General features: G+C 53.3%; 1 protein-coding gene across 1 annotated transcript in view; it reads right to left on the bottom strand.

Moving 5' to 3' along the window:
- The window catches only part of shtn1 (shootin 1), a 139,658-nt gene extending 136,642 nt beyond the window's left edge, over nucleotides 1-3,016 (bottom strand). The window contains 2 exon segments of the mRNA XM_072477633.1: nucleotides 1,149-1,336; nucleotides 2,688-3,016. Of these exon segments, the coding sequence (XP_072333734.1) occupies nucleotides 1,149-1,336; nucleotides 2,688-3,016 (517 nt within the window).
- Between the last annotated feature and the right edge of the window lie 10,893 nt (nucleotides 3,017-13,909).

Below are 13,909 nucleotides of genomic sequence, written 5' to 3' on the forward strand. Positions count from 1 at the left end.
TGAATTTTTAAAAAACAGTAATAGGCCTGTTGCATCGGCCACTTTACAACATAGAAATACAGCACAGCGTCTGCATTTGGTATTAGGGCAGCTATAATTTGTTAATCCTGTCATTTATTTAAAGTGACGGTCTCACTACAAAGCAGGAATGCTGCTCAATTTATATATATTTAAAATTAGTTTTAACAAACTGCTGATACGGGGCAGCACGGTAGCATTGTGGATAGCACAATTGCTTCACAGCTCCAGGGTCCCAGGTTCGATTCCGGCTTGGGTCACTGTCTGTGCGGAGTCTGCACATCCTCCCCGTGTGTGCGTGGGTTTCTTCCGGGTGCTCCGGTTTCCTCCCACAGTCCAAAGATGTGCAGGTTAGGTGGATTGGCCATGGTAAATTGCCCTTAGTGTTCAAAATTGCCCTTCGTGTTGGGTAGGGTTACTGGGTTATGGGGATAGGGTGGAGGTGTGGACCTTGGGTAGGGTGCTCTTTCCAAGAGCCGGTGTAGACTCGATGGGCCGAATGGCCTCCTTCTGCACTGTAAATTCTATGATTCTATGATACTAAAGTTCTAAGTAGTGATTGCATCACCGGCAAACTAAAGGCATCATTCATCACTGTGAATAACATTTCTGCTAATAAGTACAACTAAAACAAGTGCACCGACCCGGGGTGAGATCTTGACACTGTCCATGAGTAATTATCACTAAGATGAACAGAAGTATGCAAGATCCATCTCCATTGTAAATATAATTGATAAGTTGCAACTCACTCAACAATGAGGCTGAGATCTCGAATGTGATTTACTCAAAAACGATTGAAATAACCACTGTGCCCAAACGTACCGTTCATAAATTTGTATGAAAATGCCTGAATGGAGATGAAATTATTTCACATAGGCAAGTCAACTGGCCGCATTTCTGAAAAGTGCAGCCAGGAGCCAAAGGCTATCTTTAGTTTGACTTAAGTCACGAATCAATCGTTTGAAAATACACTGCATCAGATCAGCTTTTAAAAGATATCCCTCTGCAAGCTGCCTTGTTTGAAAGCAAGTGAGGGGACTCCACTTTTTCACGCAGCTGCCAAACATTTTGCATCAATTTTACAGCGATTACTGACGTGGGTCGAACAATCTTCCAACTTGGGCACTTACCTTGTTTGGACAAGTCGTTCAGATTTTTGATGTGCTTTTCTTCCTCCGGGGTGGCCATTTCTGCTCGGACCCGAATTTCAACTGGATAAAAGCAACTGCTTAAGAGGAAGTCGAAAGGTTACCAACTGGCTCTCACACTGTGGCCCCCTTCCAGGTACACCTGCAGTTGGGTAACATTCGAACACACCCTGCAAATAAAACCGCAAAGGAGTGAGGAACGAGCCTTGCTTCATCGAAAGGAACTCGGAAGTTCAGGATGATTAATAATTAAATGTAAGTGTTATGTTCAGTGCATGTGGGTTGTGCTTCTACTTCGAAAGCAAAGGCTTCTGTCTCCACAGAGGCTGCTAAACGTTTCCAACATTTTCTGATTGAAGTCCCGATGAAGCCTAACCTAACCGTTCCCCTTCAAAAGCCCTTCGTTAGTCAAGGAAGTAGAACCGAGTGTGACCACTACGTTGTCGGGCATGTCAGTCCTAGCTCCAGTATTTTATAATTGTGAATTCTATAAAAGCAATTCACTTTTCACCGCCCAGCGAGCTGAAGCTCGTTTTAAATTTCCCCATAAACTCAGGTTCAAAAAGCAATCTTTGGAAAATGTTGTTCCCACCTCCGCACTGGGAACACACACAGACACTGGTGCATACTTTAAAAACAAATTAGACTTTTTAAAGGTCAGACTTGTGCAATACTGTCTGGTGGTAAACCATCTGAAGCCTCAAAGCGCGGTGAAGTCTAATCTCGTAGTTTCAAAACTGATATTAAGACTTCGGTGGAGTAGATGTAAAATTGTGAGCAAATTGCCGCGGCCATGTGTCAAAATGGAAAACAGAGGCACACATCGTGGGTTTAAATTTGTGATATTTCATTTAAATTTAAAGGGTTTAAATTTGTGATATTTCATTAAGCTGATCAAGTCTGTGGTACGGTAGCACAGTGGTTAGCACTGTTGCTGCACAGCGTCAGGGGCTCGGTTCCTGGCTTGGGTCACTGTACGGAATCTGCATGGGTTTCCTCTGGGTTCCTCCCACCGTCCAAAGATGTGCAGGTTAGGTGGATTGGTCCCGCTAAATTGCCCTATAGGGCCCAAAAGGTAGGTGGGGTTGCTGGGTTACGGGGATAAGGTGGCGGTATGGGCTTGGGTGGGGTGCTCTTTCAGGGGCCATGTAGACTCGATGGGCCAAATGGCCTCCTTCTGCACTGTAAATTCGATGATCTATGAATCTGCACCCAAATGTAAAGAAAGTATTTGGATTCAAATAGAGCCTTTCGCATCTTCAGGATGATCCATAGCGGGTTACAGATAGTTCTTTTGAATGACAGCACTATCAATCCACTAAGCTCAGGAACTGTCTGCTCGCACACAATTTTCCAAAATGGTAGAATCATATTTACAGGACTCCCCTTATGCCTGTATGGGCTCATTGAAAGACTTACCTCCACTCACTTGCTTTTTCCATAGCACTGCACTTTTTTCTCATTTTCCAAGTATATCTACAATTTCCTTCCAAAAATTACTAGTCAATCTGTTTCCATTACCCTTTCAGGCTATTAATTATTCCAAAGCACTCCTGGCGAATGATCCATATTCTGCCTACAGTAAACTTGAGGCCATCCATCCAACACTCTGCTGCCCAAGTCTTAACTGGCACCAAGTTCTGTTTGCCAACACATCCCCAATCACCTACTTGCATTTCCTCATGGTCAAACGTGTCGATTTTAGAATTCCCATCCTTATGTTTGAATCTCTCCTTGGCCTTTTCCCTCCCATTCTCTGCAACCTCCTCCAGCCCCACAACCCTCAAATAAAGCTGTAACTCATCTAATTCTGGCCTCCTGAGCATCCCCAGATTTAGTAATTCTGCCATGTCTTCAGCTGCCTCAGTCCTAACTCTGGAATTTCGCCTCTTAACCTCTCTGCCCCACTTTCCTCTTTTTGAGACACCCCACTAAAATCCACCTCTTCGGCCATCTGATTGAACATCTTTGTGTCTGGGTGCCATATTTTGTTTTTACTGCTCGTGAAGCGCTGTGGGATGTGTTATATTAAAGATGCTATATAAATATAAGTTGTTGTTGCAGTGCATTAGAAATCATCGCAACTTGCTGCACACAACACAATTCCCAGCTTCCCTCTGGTTCTTTTGTACATCATCTCAAAATTAATCTCCTGGCTGCCAGTCTCCATGCCAGTGTAAACAGTACTGCCTTATTAGCTACCAAAACACTTCCAAATTTTTGAAAACCTCTCTTGCATCTCTCTTCCACCTTCTTGCTCGAATGTTCCCGCGCCAGAAAGATAATGGCGGGAAGACAGGCGCAAGGCAGATGGGAGTTCCCCACACGGGGGGGTCAAGGAGGGAGCAGGAGTAGCCGGGGTCAGTTGAAGTCAGCTGACTTGCGGAAGTAATATGGGGGAGCAATCACGCTAGAAGGGGATCTAGCGGGGGGGGGGGGGGGGAGATAACTGGGTTGCTGCTGCGGAAATCAAAGAGGAAATGGCTAAAGAGTGGGTGGACGGGGATGGAATGCGACGCCTGGGGAGCGAGTGGGAGCGCAGAGGCGGGATACGGGACTGGCCTAGAGAAGGTGATGGCTAGTCGACACGGGAAGGGGGCAGGTAGCCCCCTAGTGAGGCTGATCACGTGGAACGTGAGAGGCCTGAATGGACCGATTAAAAGGGCCCGAGTGCTCGCGCACTTGAAAGGACTAAGGGCAGATGTGGCTATGCTCCAGGAGACGCACCTGAAGGTGGCGGACCAAGTTAGGTTAAGGAAAGGATGGGTGGGACAGGTGTTCCACTCAGGACTAGATGCAAAGAATAGAGGGGTGGCCATATTGGTGGGGAAACGGGTAGCATGTGAGGCAAGGAGCATTGTAGCAGATAGCGGAGGTAGATATGTAATGGTGAGTGGCAGGCTGGAGGGAATGGAGGTCGTGCTGGTTAATGTATATGCCCCGAATTGGGACGATGCGGGATTTATGAGACGGATGTTGGGTCGTATACCGGACCTGGAGTAGGAAACTTGATATTGGGAGGGGACTTCAACACCGTGCTGGACCCAGGGTTAGGTAGATCCAGATCGAAGACCGGAAGAAGGCCAGCAGCGGCCAAGGTGCTCAAGGGGTTTATGGACCAAATGAGGGGAGTGGATCCATGGCGATTTCTTAGACCGAGGGCCAGGGAGTTCTCCTTCTTCTCCCATGTCCATAAAGTGTACTCCCGGATAGATTTTTTTGTTCTGGGAAGGTCGTTGATCTCAAGGGTGGAAGAAGCTGAGTATTCAGCCATTGCGGTTTCGGACCATGCCCCACACTGGGTGGACCTGGAACTAGGAGAGGAAAGGGAGCAGCGAGCACTCTGGCGATTGGATGTGGGATTGATGGCGGATGAGGGAGTGTGTGGAAGAGTGCGGGGATGTATTGAGAGGTACCTGGAGGCCAATGACGACGGGGAGGTCCGAGTGGGAGTGGTATGGGAAGCACTAAAAGCGGTGGTCAGAGGAGAGCTGATCTCCATTAGGGCCCACAAAGGGAAAACAGAGGCCAAGGAAAGGGAAAGATTACTGGGGGAGATTTTAAGGGTGGACAGGGAATTTGCGGAGACCCCGGAGGAGGGACTGTACAGGGAGAGAAGACGACTCCAGACGGAGTTCGACCTTTTGACCACCAGAAGGGCGGAGGTGCTGTGGAGGAAGGCACAGGGGAGGAGGTATGAATATGGGGAAAAGGCTAGTCGCCTGCTGGCCCATCAGCTGCGAATGAGGACAGCGGCGAGGGAGATGGGGGGAATTAGAGACGAAAAGGGAGCTACGGTGCGGAGAGCAGGGAAGATAAACGAGGTGTTCAAGACCCTTTATGAAGGACTGTATAGGTCCCAACCCCCGGAGGGAGAGGAGGGGATGCGGCAGTTCCTGGATCAATTGAGGTTCCCAAGGGTGGAGGAGCAGGAGGTGGAAGGCCTGGGGGCACCGATTGGGGTGGACGAGGTTATTAAGGGGCTGGGGAATATGCAAGCAGGGAAGGCTCCGGGACCAGACGGGTTCCCGGTGGAATTTTATAGAAAGTACGTGGACTTGTTGGCCCCGCTGTTGGTGAGGACGTTTAATGAGGCCAGGGAAGGAGGGACTTTACCCCCGACAATGTCGGAGGCGATGATATCGCTAATTCTGAAGCGGGATAAAGATCCGTTGCAGTGCGTGTCCTATAGACCTATTTCATTATTGAATGTGGACGCCAAATTGCTGGCAAAGGTACTGGCATCGAGGATAGAGGACTGTGTCCCGGGGGTGGTGCACGAAGACCAGACAGGGTTCGTAAAGGGGAGACAACTGAATGTCAACGTGCGACGACTATTAGGGGTGATAATGATGCCCCCAGTGGAGGGGGAGGCAGAGATAGTGGCGGCAATGGATGCAGAGAAGGCATTTGAGTGGGGTGGAGTGGGAGTACTTATGGGAGGTGCTAAGGAGGTTTGGGTTCGGGAATGGGTTTATTAGCTGGGTCAAACTCCTTTATGGGGCCCCAACGGCAAGTGTGGTCACGGGTCGGCAAAGATCGGAGTATTTCCGATTATACAGGGGAACAAGACAGGGATGCCCGCTATCTCCATTGTTGTTTGCGTTGGCAATTGAACCTCTGGCCATGGCGCTGAGAGACTCCAGGAAATGGAGAGGGGTGATTAGAGGGGGAGAAGAACACCGAGTGTCGCTATACGCAGATGACCTACTGTTGTATGTGACGGACCCAGTGGGGGGGGATGACAGAGGTCATGCAGATATTGAGGGAGTTCGGAGATTTCTCGGGATATAGGCTTAACATGGGGAAGAGTGAACTATTCGTGATACACCCTGGGGACCAGAGTAGAGAGATAGAAGGCCTGCCTCTAAGGAAAGTGGAAAGAAACTTCCGATACCTGGGGATTCAGATCGCTAGGAGCTGGGGAACCTTACACAGACTTAATTTGACACGATTGGTAGAACAAATGGAGGAGGACTTCAAGAGGTGGGACATGCAGCCTCTGTCGTTGGCGGGCAGAGTGCAGGCAATTAAGATGATGGTCCTCCCGAGGTTCTTATTTGTATTTCAATGTCTCCCTATACTAATCACTAAGACCTTTTTTAAAAAAAGACAGGACCATCATGAGCTTCGTGTGGGCAGGGAAAGTCCCGAGGGTAAGGAGGGGGTTCCTACAACGTAGCAGAGACAGAGGAGGATTGGCGCTACAGAATTTGGGCGACTACTATTGGGCCGCCAATGTGGCGATGATTCGTAAATGGATGATGGAGGGAGAGGGAGCGGCGTGGAAGACTGGAAAGTCCTGTAAAGGGACGAGCCTAGTGGCGCTGGTGACGGCGCCGCTACCGCTCTCACCAAAAAAGTTTACCACGAACCCAGTGGTGGCGGCAACATTGAATATTTGGGGACAATGGAGGCGACAGAGAGGTGCGCGGGGAGCCCTGGTGGGGTCCCCAATCAGGAACAACCACAGGTTTGCCCCAGGAAGGATGGATGGAGGATTTCAGAGCTGGCACCAGATGGGAATTAGGAGGGTGGGAGATTTATTTATAGATGGGACGTTTGCGAGCTTGGGAGCATTGGAGGAAAAGTATAAGTTGCCTCGGGGAAACTTCCTTAGATATATGCAGGTGAGGGCGTTCACAAGACAACAGGTGAGGGAATTTCCGCTGCTCCCGGCACAGGGGATCCAGGACAGAGTGCTTTCGGGGGTGTGGGTCGGAGAGGGCAAGGTGTCAGAGATATACCGAGAGATGAGGGAAAGGAGCTGGTGGGTGAGTTAAAAGGAAAGTGGGAAGAAGAGCTAGGGGAGGAGATAGAGGAGGGTATGTGGGCTGATGCCCTAAGCAGGGTAAATTCCTCTTCCTCGTGCGCCAGGCTTAGCCTGATTCAATTCAAGGTGCTACATAGAGCACACCTAACGGGAGAAAGATTGAGCAGGTTCTTTGGAGTGGAGGACAAGTGTGGGAGGTGCGGCGGAAGCCCGGCAAACCACGCACATATGTTTTGGTCGTGCCCGGCACTGGAGGGGTATTGGAAGGGAGTGACGGGAGTGATCTCGAAGGTGGTGAAGGTCCGGGTCAAACCAGGCTGGGGGCTAGCTCTATTTGGAGTTGCGGATGAGCCGGGAGTGCAGGAGGCGAAAGAGGCCGACGTTGTGGCCTTTGCGTCCCTAGTAGCCCGGCGTAGGATTTTACTCATGTGGAAGGAAGCGAAACCCCCCGGACTGGAGGCCTGGATAAACGATATGGCGGGGTTCATAAAACTGGAGCAGATGAAGTTTGCGCTGAGAGGATCGGCTCAAGGGTTCACCAGGCGGTGGCAGCCATTCCTCGACTATGTAGGGGAACGTTAGAGGGAAGACAGATGACCAGCAGCAGCAACCCAGGTGGGGGGGGCGCGGGGAGGGGTGGTGGAAAGTTTTAGTTTATGTTAAATGATTAGTTTACCATGTTGATTAGCCATTTGTTCACTGTTAAATTTTCTTTTTTGTTATGTTTGATGTGTAAGGGGAAAAAATTGTGATCGAAAAATTTTCAATAAAATATATTTTTAAAAAAAGTTGTAACAATCTTGATCAACAGTAGTAAATTTGTTCACTGTTTTATATTGTACCTACTAAAAAAAAAGTATTGCACTGTAGCAAAATTTTAAATTTTCTGATGAGATTACTTGCGATACTAATAAGAATTATTATAAGCATTTACAAGTCTAGCTTTTCCATTTCTAACTTTATTTCAGGTCAATTTCAATTGCACAAATATATGGAACAAAACAACAGCGTACACACATTCAGTCTTCTACATGCTAATTTCCAAAACAAAATGTTTATGTGGAAATAATCAGTAGTTTGATACATTTATAGATGAGAGTCAATAAGTAAAAGCTGTTTTGAAAATAACAATTAGTGAGAAGGAATGAAAACTCAAGTGAAACATTTATCGTGTCTGATGTAAACAGATCAAAAATTTGATACTCAGATTAACTGGTCTTCCTACAAAGGTCAAAATTAGTAGACAAAAATCTTGATTAAAGTCAATCACCCTTACAATATTCCACTTAAATGTATGCATCTCCATACCATATATTTTATTCACTATTTTTCACCACTATTATAACCATAAATACAGAAGTTTAAGCAACCTAATTTCTTATGTTTAGAACATTAGAAAATGCAGGACATAGTTAAAGCAGATCTACTTGTTTAAATTCATTAATTTTCTCCATAATTGACCAAAATATTTATACAGTGCCTTATATCAAAATATTTTCCACACAGTTAATTACTTTTGAACAACGCTATTCATGTCGGCAAACATACTTTAAACACAGTTGCGAATTTCTTTATGTGCTTGGGAATAAGTTGTACGACAATAGAATATGACATTTCCTAATTCTGAAAAATTCTAGCAATTCCCCAATTAAGATAAATTAGGCTTGACAGCTGGTTACATTAAATCTTTCAAAATCCAGTTTCTTGGTTTTACTTTTGATCTCCTATCTAATGGGTACAGATAATAAATCTAATTGTTTTATTCACACACTGGTAGAGAATGTAAACAAATGATTTTAATTGCTGTAAACACATTTCTGCAATTGCCACCGCCTGCTCACAGAAATTTTTTTTTCAAATAATATTTTGTGGATTTCAATATAATACTTTGATCTGTATATATCTTTCTACCTTTACAATACAAAAACATGGATCGATTATAAACAGTTTCTGGAGTGTGTTAAGTATAGAATGTTTCAATACTAAATGTACTCTTTATGAAGCTTGAAAAAAAATCATCCACTCTTGAATCTGGAAGTTCACTGATGTTTAGCAGCATCTCTTGGGTAGAATTCTGCCAGTGTACTTTGAGGGATACGTTTCAGCATTTCCTTGGGGAATATTCGGAGCAACTGCCAGCCAATATCCAAAGTTTCAAATACGGTCCTGTTTTCATATGGACCTGTGAAAAACAGAACAAATGTTCCAGTTTTTAGACAGTAGTTTATATGCTTTTCAAAATAAATAAATAAATAAAACAGATCAAAGTGCTAAAAATTACAAATATCACTTAAAACAAAACAAATTATGTTCATAAGTCACCAGGACCAAATGGAATGCATCCAAGGTTACTGAAGGAAGTGAGTGGAAATTATGGAGACAGTGACCATCATTTTCCAGTCTTCTGGCACCATCGGAGTCTAAGCACGACTGGAAAATTGTACTACACCTTTGTTCAAAAAAGGGTGTAAAGATAAGCCCAGCAACTACAGATCAGTCAGTTTAACCTTGGTGGCGAGAAAACTTCTGGAAACAATAGTTCAAGACAAAATTGTCACTTGGACAAATGTGGACCAATTGAGGAAAGCCAGCATGAATTGAAGGCTCAACTTTGTTGAACCAACTTACTGCAGTGTTTTGATGAAGTAACATAGAGGGTTGATGACAGCAAAATGGTTGATGTGATGTCCAGGGACTTACAAAGAGAGAGACATGTGGGCAAAGTTTTGCTCATGGATTAAAAGAGTCAGGAACAACAGAGCAATGATTAATGGACATGTTTCAGACTGGAGGAAGATTTATAGTGGAGCTCCCCAGGGGTCAGTTTTGGGACCCATGCTCTTTCTGAAAGATGTGAATGACGTCACTTTAGTGCACAGGGCACAAAATTGTCAACTGCGAGGTGGGTAGCGTAGAAATTCAAAAGGACACAGGTCGATGGAATGTGTGGACAAGTCGCAGGTGAAATTCAATGCAGAGAACTGTGGAGCAATTCATTTAGGTAGGAACAATGTGGACAGACTATGGGCCAAATCCCCTAAGCAGCGTCAACGTCAATGATTTACTGGCCCAACACTGCTGCACAATTCTTCTGGAATCATCCGATTCCAGCAGACAATGAAGCGGAGAGCGTAGCAACCAAAGAGTCAGCTCGGCTCTGGGGCAAGAGGGGTGTGAATCGGCTCTGCTCTGGGGTGGGGGGGGGGGGGGGGGGGGGGTGTGAGAGCCGGCTCGGCTCTGTGGGCTGTGAGAGCCGGCTCGGCTCTGGGGGTGAGAGAGCCGGCTCGGCTCTGGGGGTGAGAGAGCCGGCTCGGCTCTGGGGGTGAGAGAGCCGGCTCGGCTCTGGGGGTGAGAGAGCCGGCTCGGCTCTGGGGGTGAGAGAGCCGGCTCGGCTCTGGGGGTGAGAGAGCCGGCTCGGCTCTGGGGGTGAGAGAGCCGGCTCGGCTCTGGGGGTGAGAGAGCCGGCTCGGCTCTGGGGGTGAGAGAGCCGGCTCGGCTCTGGGGGTGAGAGAGCCGGCTCGGCTCTGGGGGTGAGAGAGCCGGCTCGGCTCTGGGGGTGAGAGAGCCGGCTCGGCTCTGGGGGTGAGAGAGCCGGCTCGGCTCTGGGGGTGAGAGAGCCGGCTCGGCTCTGGGGGTGAGAGAGCCGGCTCGGCTCTGGGGGTGAGAGAGCCGGCTCGGCTCTGGGGGTGAGAGAGCCGGCTCGGCTCTGGGGGTGAGAGAGCCGGCTCGGCTCTGGGGGTGAGAGAGCCGGCTCGGCTCTGGGGGTGAGAGAGCCGGCTCGGCTCTGGGGGTGAGAGAGCCGGCTCGGCTCTGGGGGTGAGAGAGCCGGCTCGGCTCTGGGGGTGAGAGAGCCGGCTCGGCTCTGGGGGTGAGAGAGCCGGCTCGGCTCTGGGGGTGAGAGAGCCGGCTCGGCTCTGGGGGTGAGAGAGCCGGCTCGGCTCTGGGGGTGAGAGAGCCGGCTCGGCTCTGGGGGTGAGAGAGCCGGCTCGGCTCTGGGGGTGAGAGAGCCGGCTCGGTCGGCTCTGGGGGTGAGAGAGGGCTCGGCTCTGGGGGGTGAGGAGAGCCGGCTCGGCTCTGGGGGGTGAGAGAGCCGGCTCGGCTCTGGGGGTGAGAGATCCGGCTCGGCTCTGGGGGTGAGAGAGCCGGCTCGGCTCTGTGGGTGAGAGAGCCGGCTCGGCTCTGGGGGTGAGAGAGCCGGCTCGGCTCTGGGGGTGAGAGAGCCGGCTCGGCTCTGGGGTGAGAGAGCCGGCTCGGCTCTGGGGGTGAGAGAGCCGGCTCGGCTCTGGGGGGTGAGAGAGCCGGCTCGGCTCTGGGGGGTGAGAGAGCCGGCTCGGCTCTGGGGGGTGAGAGAGCCGGCTCGGCTCTGGGGGTGAGAGAGCCGGCTCGGCTCTGGGGGTGAGAGAGCCGGCTCGGCTCTGGGGGTGAGAGAGCGGCTCGGCTCTGGGGTGAGAGAGCCGGCTCGGCTCTTGGGGGTGAGAGAGCCGGCTCGGCTCTGGGGGTGAGAGAGCCGGCTCGGCTCTGGGGGTGAGAGAGCCGCTCGGCTCTGGGGGGGTGAGAGAGCGGCTCGGTTCTGGGGGGGGGGGGGGGGGGGGGGTGCGAGATCCGGCTTGGTTCGAGGGGGGGGTGGGGGGTGAGAGCCGGCTCGGCTCTGGGGGTGAGGGGTGAGAGCCGGCTCGGCTCTGGGGGTGAGAGAGCCGGCTCGGCTCTGGGGGTGAGAGAGCCGGCTCGGCTCTGGGGGTGAGAGAGCCGGCTCGGCTCTGGGGTGAGAGAGCCGGCTCGGCTCTGGGGGGTGAGAGAGCCGGCTCGGCTCTGGGGTGAGGAGAGCCGGCTCGGCTCTGGGGGTGAGGAGAGCCGGCTCGGCTCTGGGGGGTGAGAGAGCCGGCTCGGCTCTGGGGTGAGAGAGCCGGCTCGGCTCTGGGGGTGAGAGAGCCGGCTCGGCTCTGGGGGTGAGAGAGCCGGCTCGGCTCTGGGGGTGAGAGAGAGCCGGCTCGGCTCTGGGGTGAGAGAGCCGGCTCGGCTCTGGGGGAGAGAGCCGGCTCGGCTCTGGGGGTGAGAGAGCCGGCTCGGCTCTGGGGGTGAGAGAGCCGGCTCGGCTCTGGGGGTGAGAGAGCCGGCTCGGCTCTGGGGGGTGAGAGAGCCGGCTCGGCTCTGGGGGTGAGAGAGCCGGCTCGGCTCTGGGGGTGAGAGAGCCGGCTCGGCTCTGGGGGTGAGAGAGCCGGCTCGGCTCTGGGGTGAGAGAGCGGCTCGGCTCTGGGGGTGAGAGAGCCGGCTCGGCTCTGGGGGTGAGAGAGCCGGCTCGGCTCTGGGGGTGAGAGAGCCGGCTCGGCTCTGGGGTGAGAGCCGGCTCGGCTCTGGGGGGTGAGAGAGCCGCTCGGCTCTGGGGGTGAGAGAGCCGCTCGGCTCTGGGGGTGAGAGAGCCGGCTCGGCTCTGGGGGTTGAGAGAGCCGGCTCGGCTCTGGGGGTGAGAGAGCCGGCTCGGCTCTGGGGGTGAGAGAGCCGGCTCGGCTCTGGGGGTGAGAGAGCCGGCTCGGCTCTGGGGGTGAGAGAGCCGGCTCGGCTCTGGGGGGTGAGAGAGCCGGCTCGGCTCTGGGGTGAGAGAGCCGGCTCGGCTCTGGGGGTGAGAGAGCCGGCTCGGCTCTGGGGGTGAGAGAGCCGGCTCGGCTACTGGGGGTGAGAGAGCCGGCTCGGCTCTGGGGGTGAGAGAGCCGGCTCGGCTCTGGGGGGTGAGAGAGCCGGCTCGGCTCTGGGGGTGAGAGAGCCGGCTCGGCTCTGGGGGTGAGAGAGCCGGCTCGCTCTGGGGGTGAGAGAGCCGGCTCGGCTCTGGGGTGAGAGAGCCGGCTCGGCTCTGGGGGTGAGAGAGCCGGCTCGGCTCTGGGGGTGAGAGAGCCGGCTCGGCTCTGGGGTGAGAGAGCCGGCTCGGCCTGGGGGTGAGAGAGCCGGCTCGGCTCTGGGGGTGAGAGAGCCGGCTCGGCTCTGGGGGTGAGAGAGCCGGCTCGGCTCTGGGGGTGAGAGAGCCGGCTCGGCTCTGGGGTGAGAGAGCCGGCTCGGCTCTGGGGGTGAGAGATCCGGCTCGGCTCTGGGGGTGAGAGAGCCGGCTCGGCTCTGTGGGTGAGAGAGCCGGCTCGGCTCTGGGGGGTGAGAGAGCCGGCTCGGGCTCTGGGGGTGAGAGAGCCGGCTCGGCTCTGGGGGTGAGAGAGCCGGCTCGGCTCTGGGGGGTGAGAGAGCCGGGCTCGGCTCTGGGGGTGAGAGAGCCGGCTCGGGCTTCTGGGGGTGAGAGAGCCGGCTCGGCTCTGGGGGTGAGAGAGCCGGCTCGGCTCTGGGGGTGAGAGAGCCGGCTCGGCTCTGGGGGGTGAGAGAGCCGGCTCGGCTCTGGGGGGTGAGAGAGCCGGCTCGGCTCTGGGGGTGAGAGAGCCGGCTCGGCTCTGGGGGGGGGGTGGGGGGGGGGGGGTGCGAGATCCGGCTTGGTTCGAGGGGGGGGTGGGGGGTGAGAGCCAGCTCGGTTCTGGGGTAGGGGTGTGAGAGCCGGCTCGGTTCTGGGGGTAGGGGTGTGAGAGCCGGCTCGGCTCTGGGGTAGGGTGTGAGAGCCGGCTCGGTTCTGGGGTAGGGGTGTGAGAGCCGCTCGCCCTCTGGGGGGGAGAGAGAGCCGGCTCGGCTCTGGGGGCTGTGAGAGCCGGCACGGCTCTGGGGGCTGTGAGAGCCGGCACGGCTCTGGGGGTTGGGGTGTGAGAGCCGGCTCGGTCCTCTGGGGGTGAGAGCCGGCTCGGTTCTGGGGGTGAGAGCCGGCTCGGTTCTGGGGGTGAGAGCCGGCTCGGTTCTGGGGGGTGAGAGCCGGCTCGGCTTCTGGGGGTGAGAGCCGGCTCGGTTCTGGGGGGTGAGAGCCGGCTCGGCTTTCTGGGGGTGAGAGCCGGCTCGGTTCTGGGGGTGAGTAGCCGGCTCGGTTCTGGGGGTGAGAGCCGGCTCGGTTCTGGGG

This window comes from Scyliorhinus torazame, chromosome 16 (assembly GCF_047496885.1).
Source record: "Scyliorhinus torazame isolate Kashiwa2021f chromosome 16, sScyTor2.1, whole genome shotgun sequence".
In the NCBI taxonomy this organism is placed as follows: Eukaryota; Metazoa; Chordata; class Chondrichthyes; order Carcharhiniformes; family Scyliorhinidae; genus Scyliorhinus; species Scyliorhinus torazame.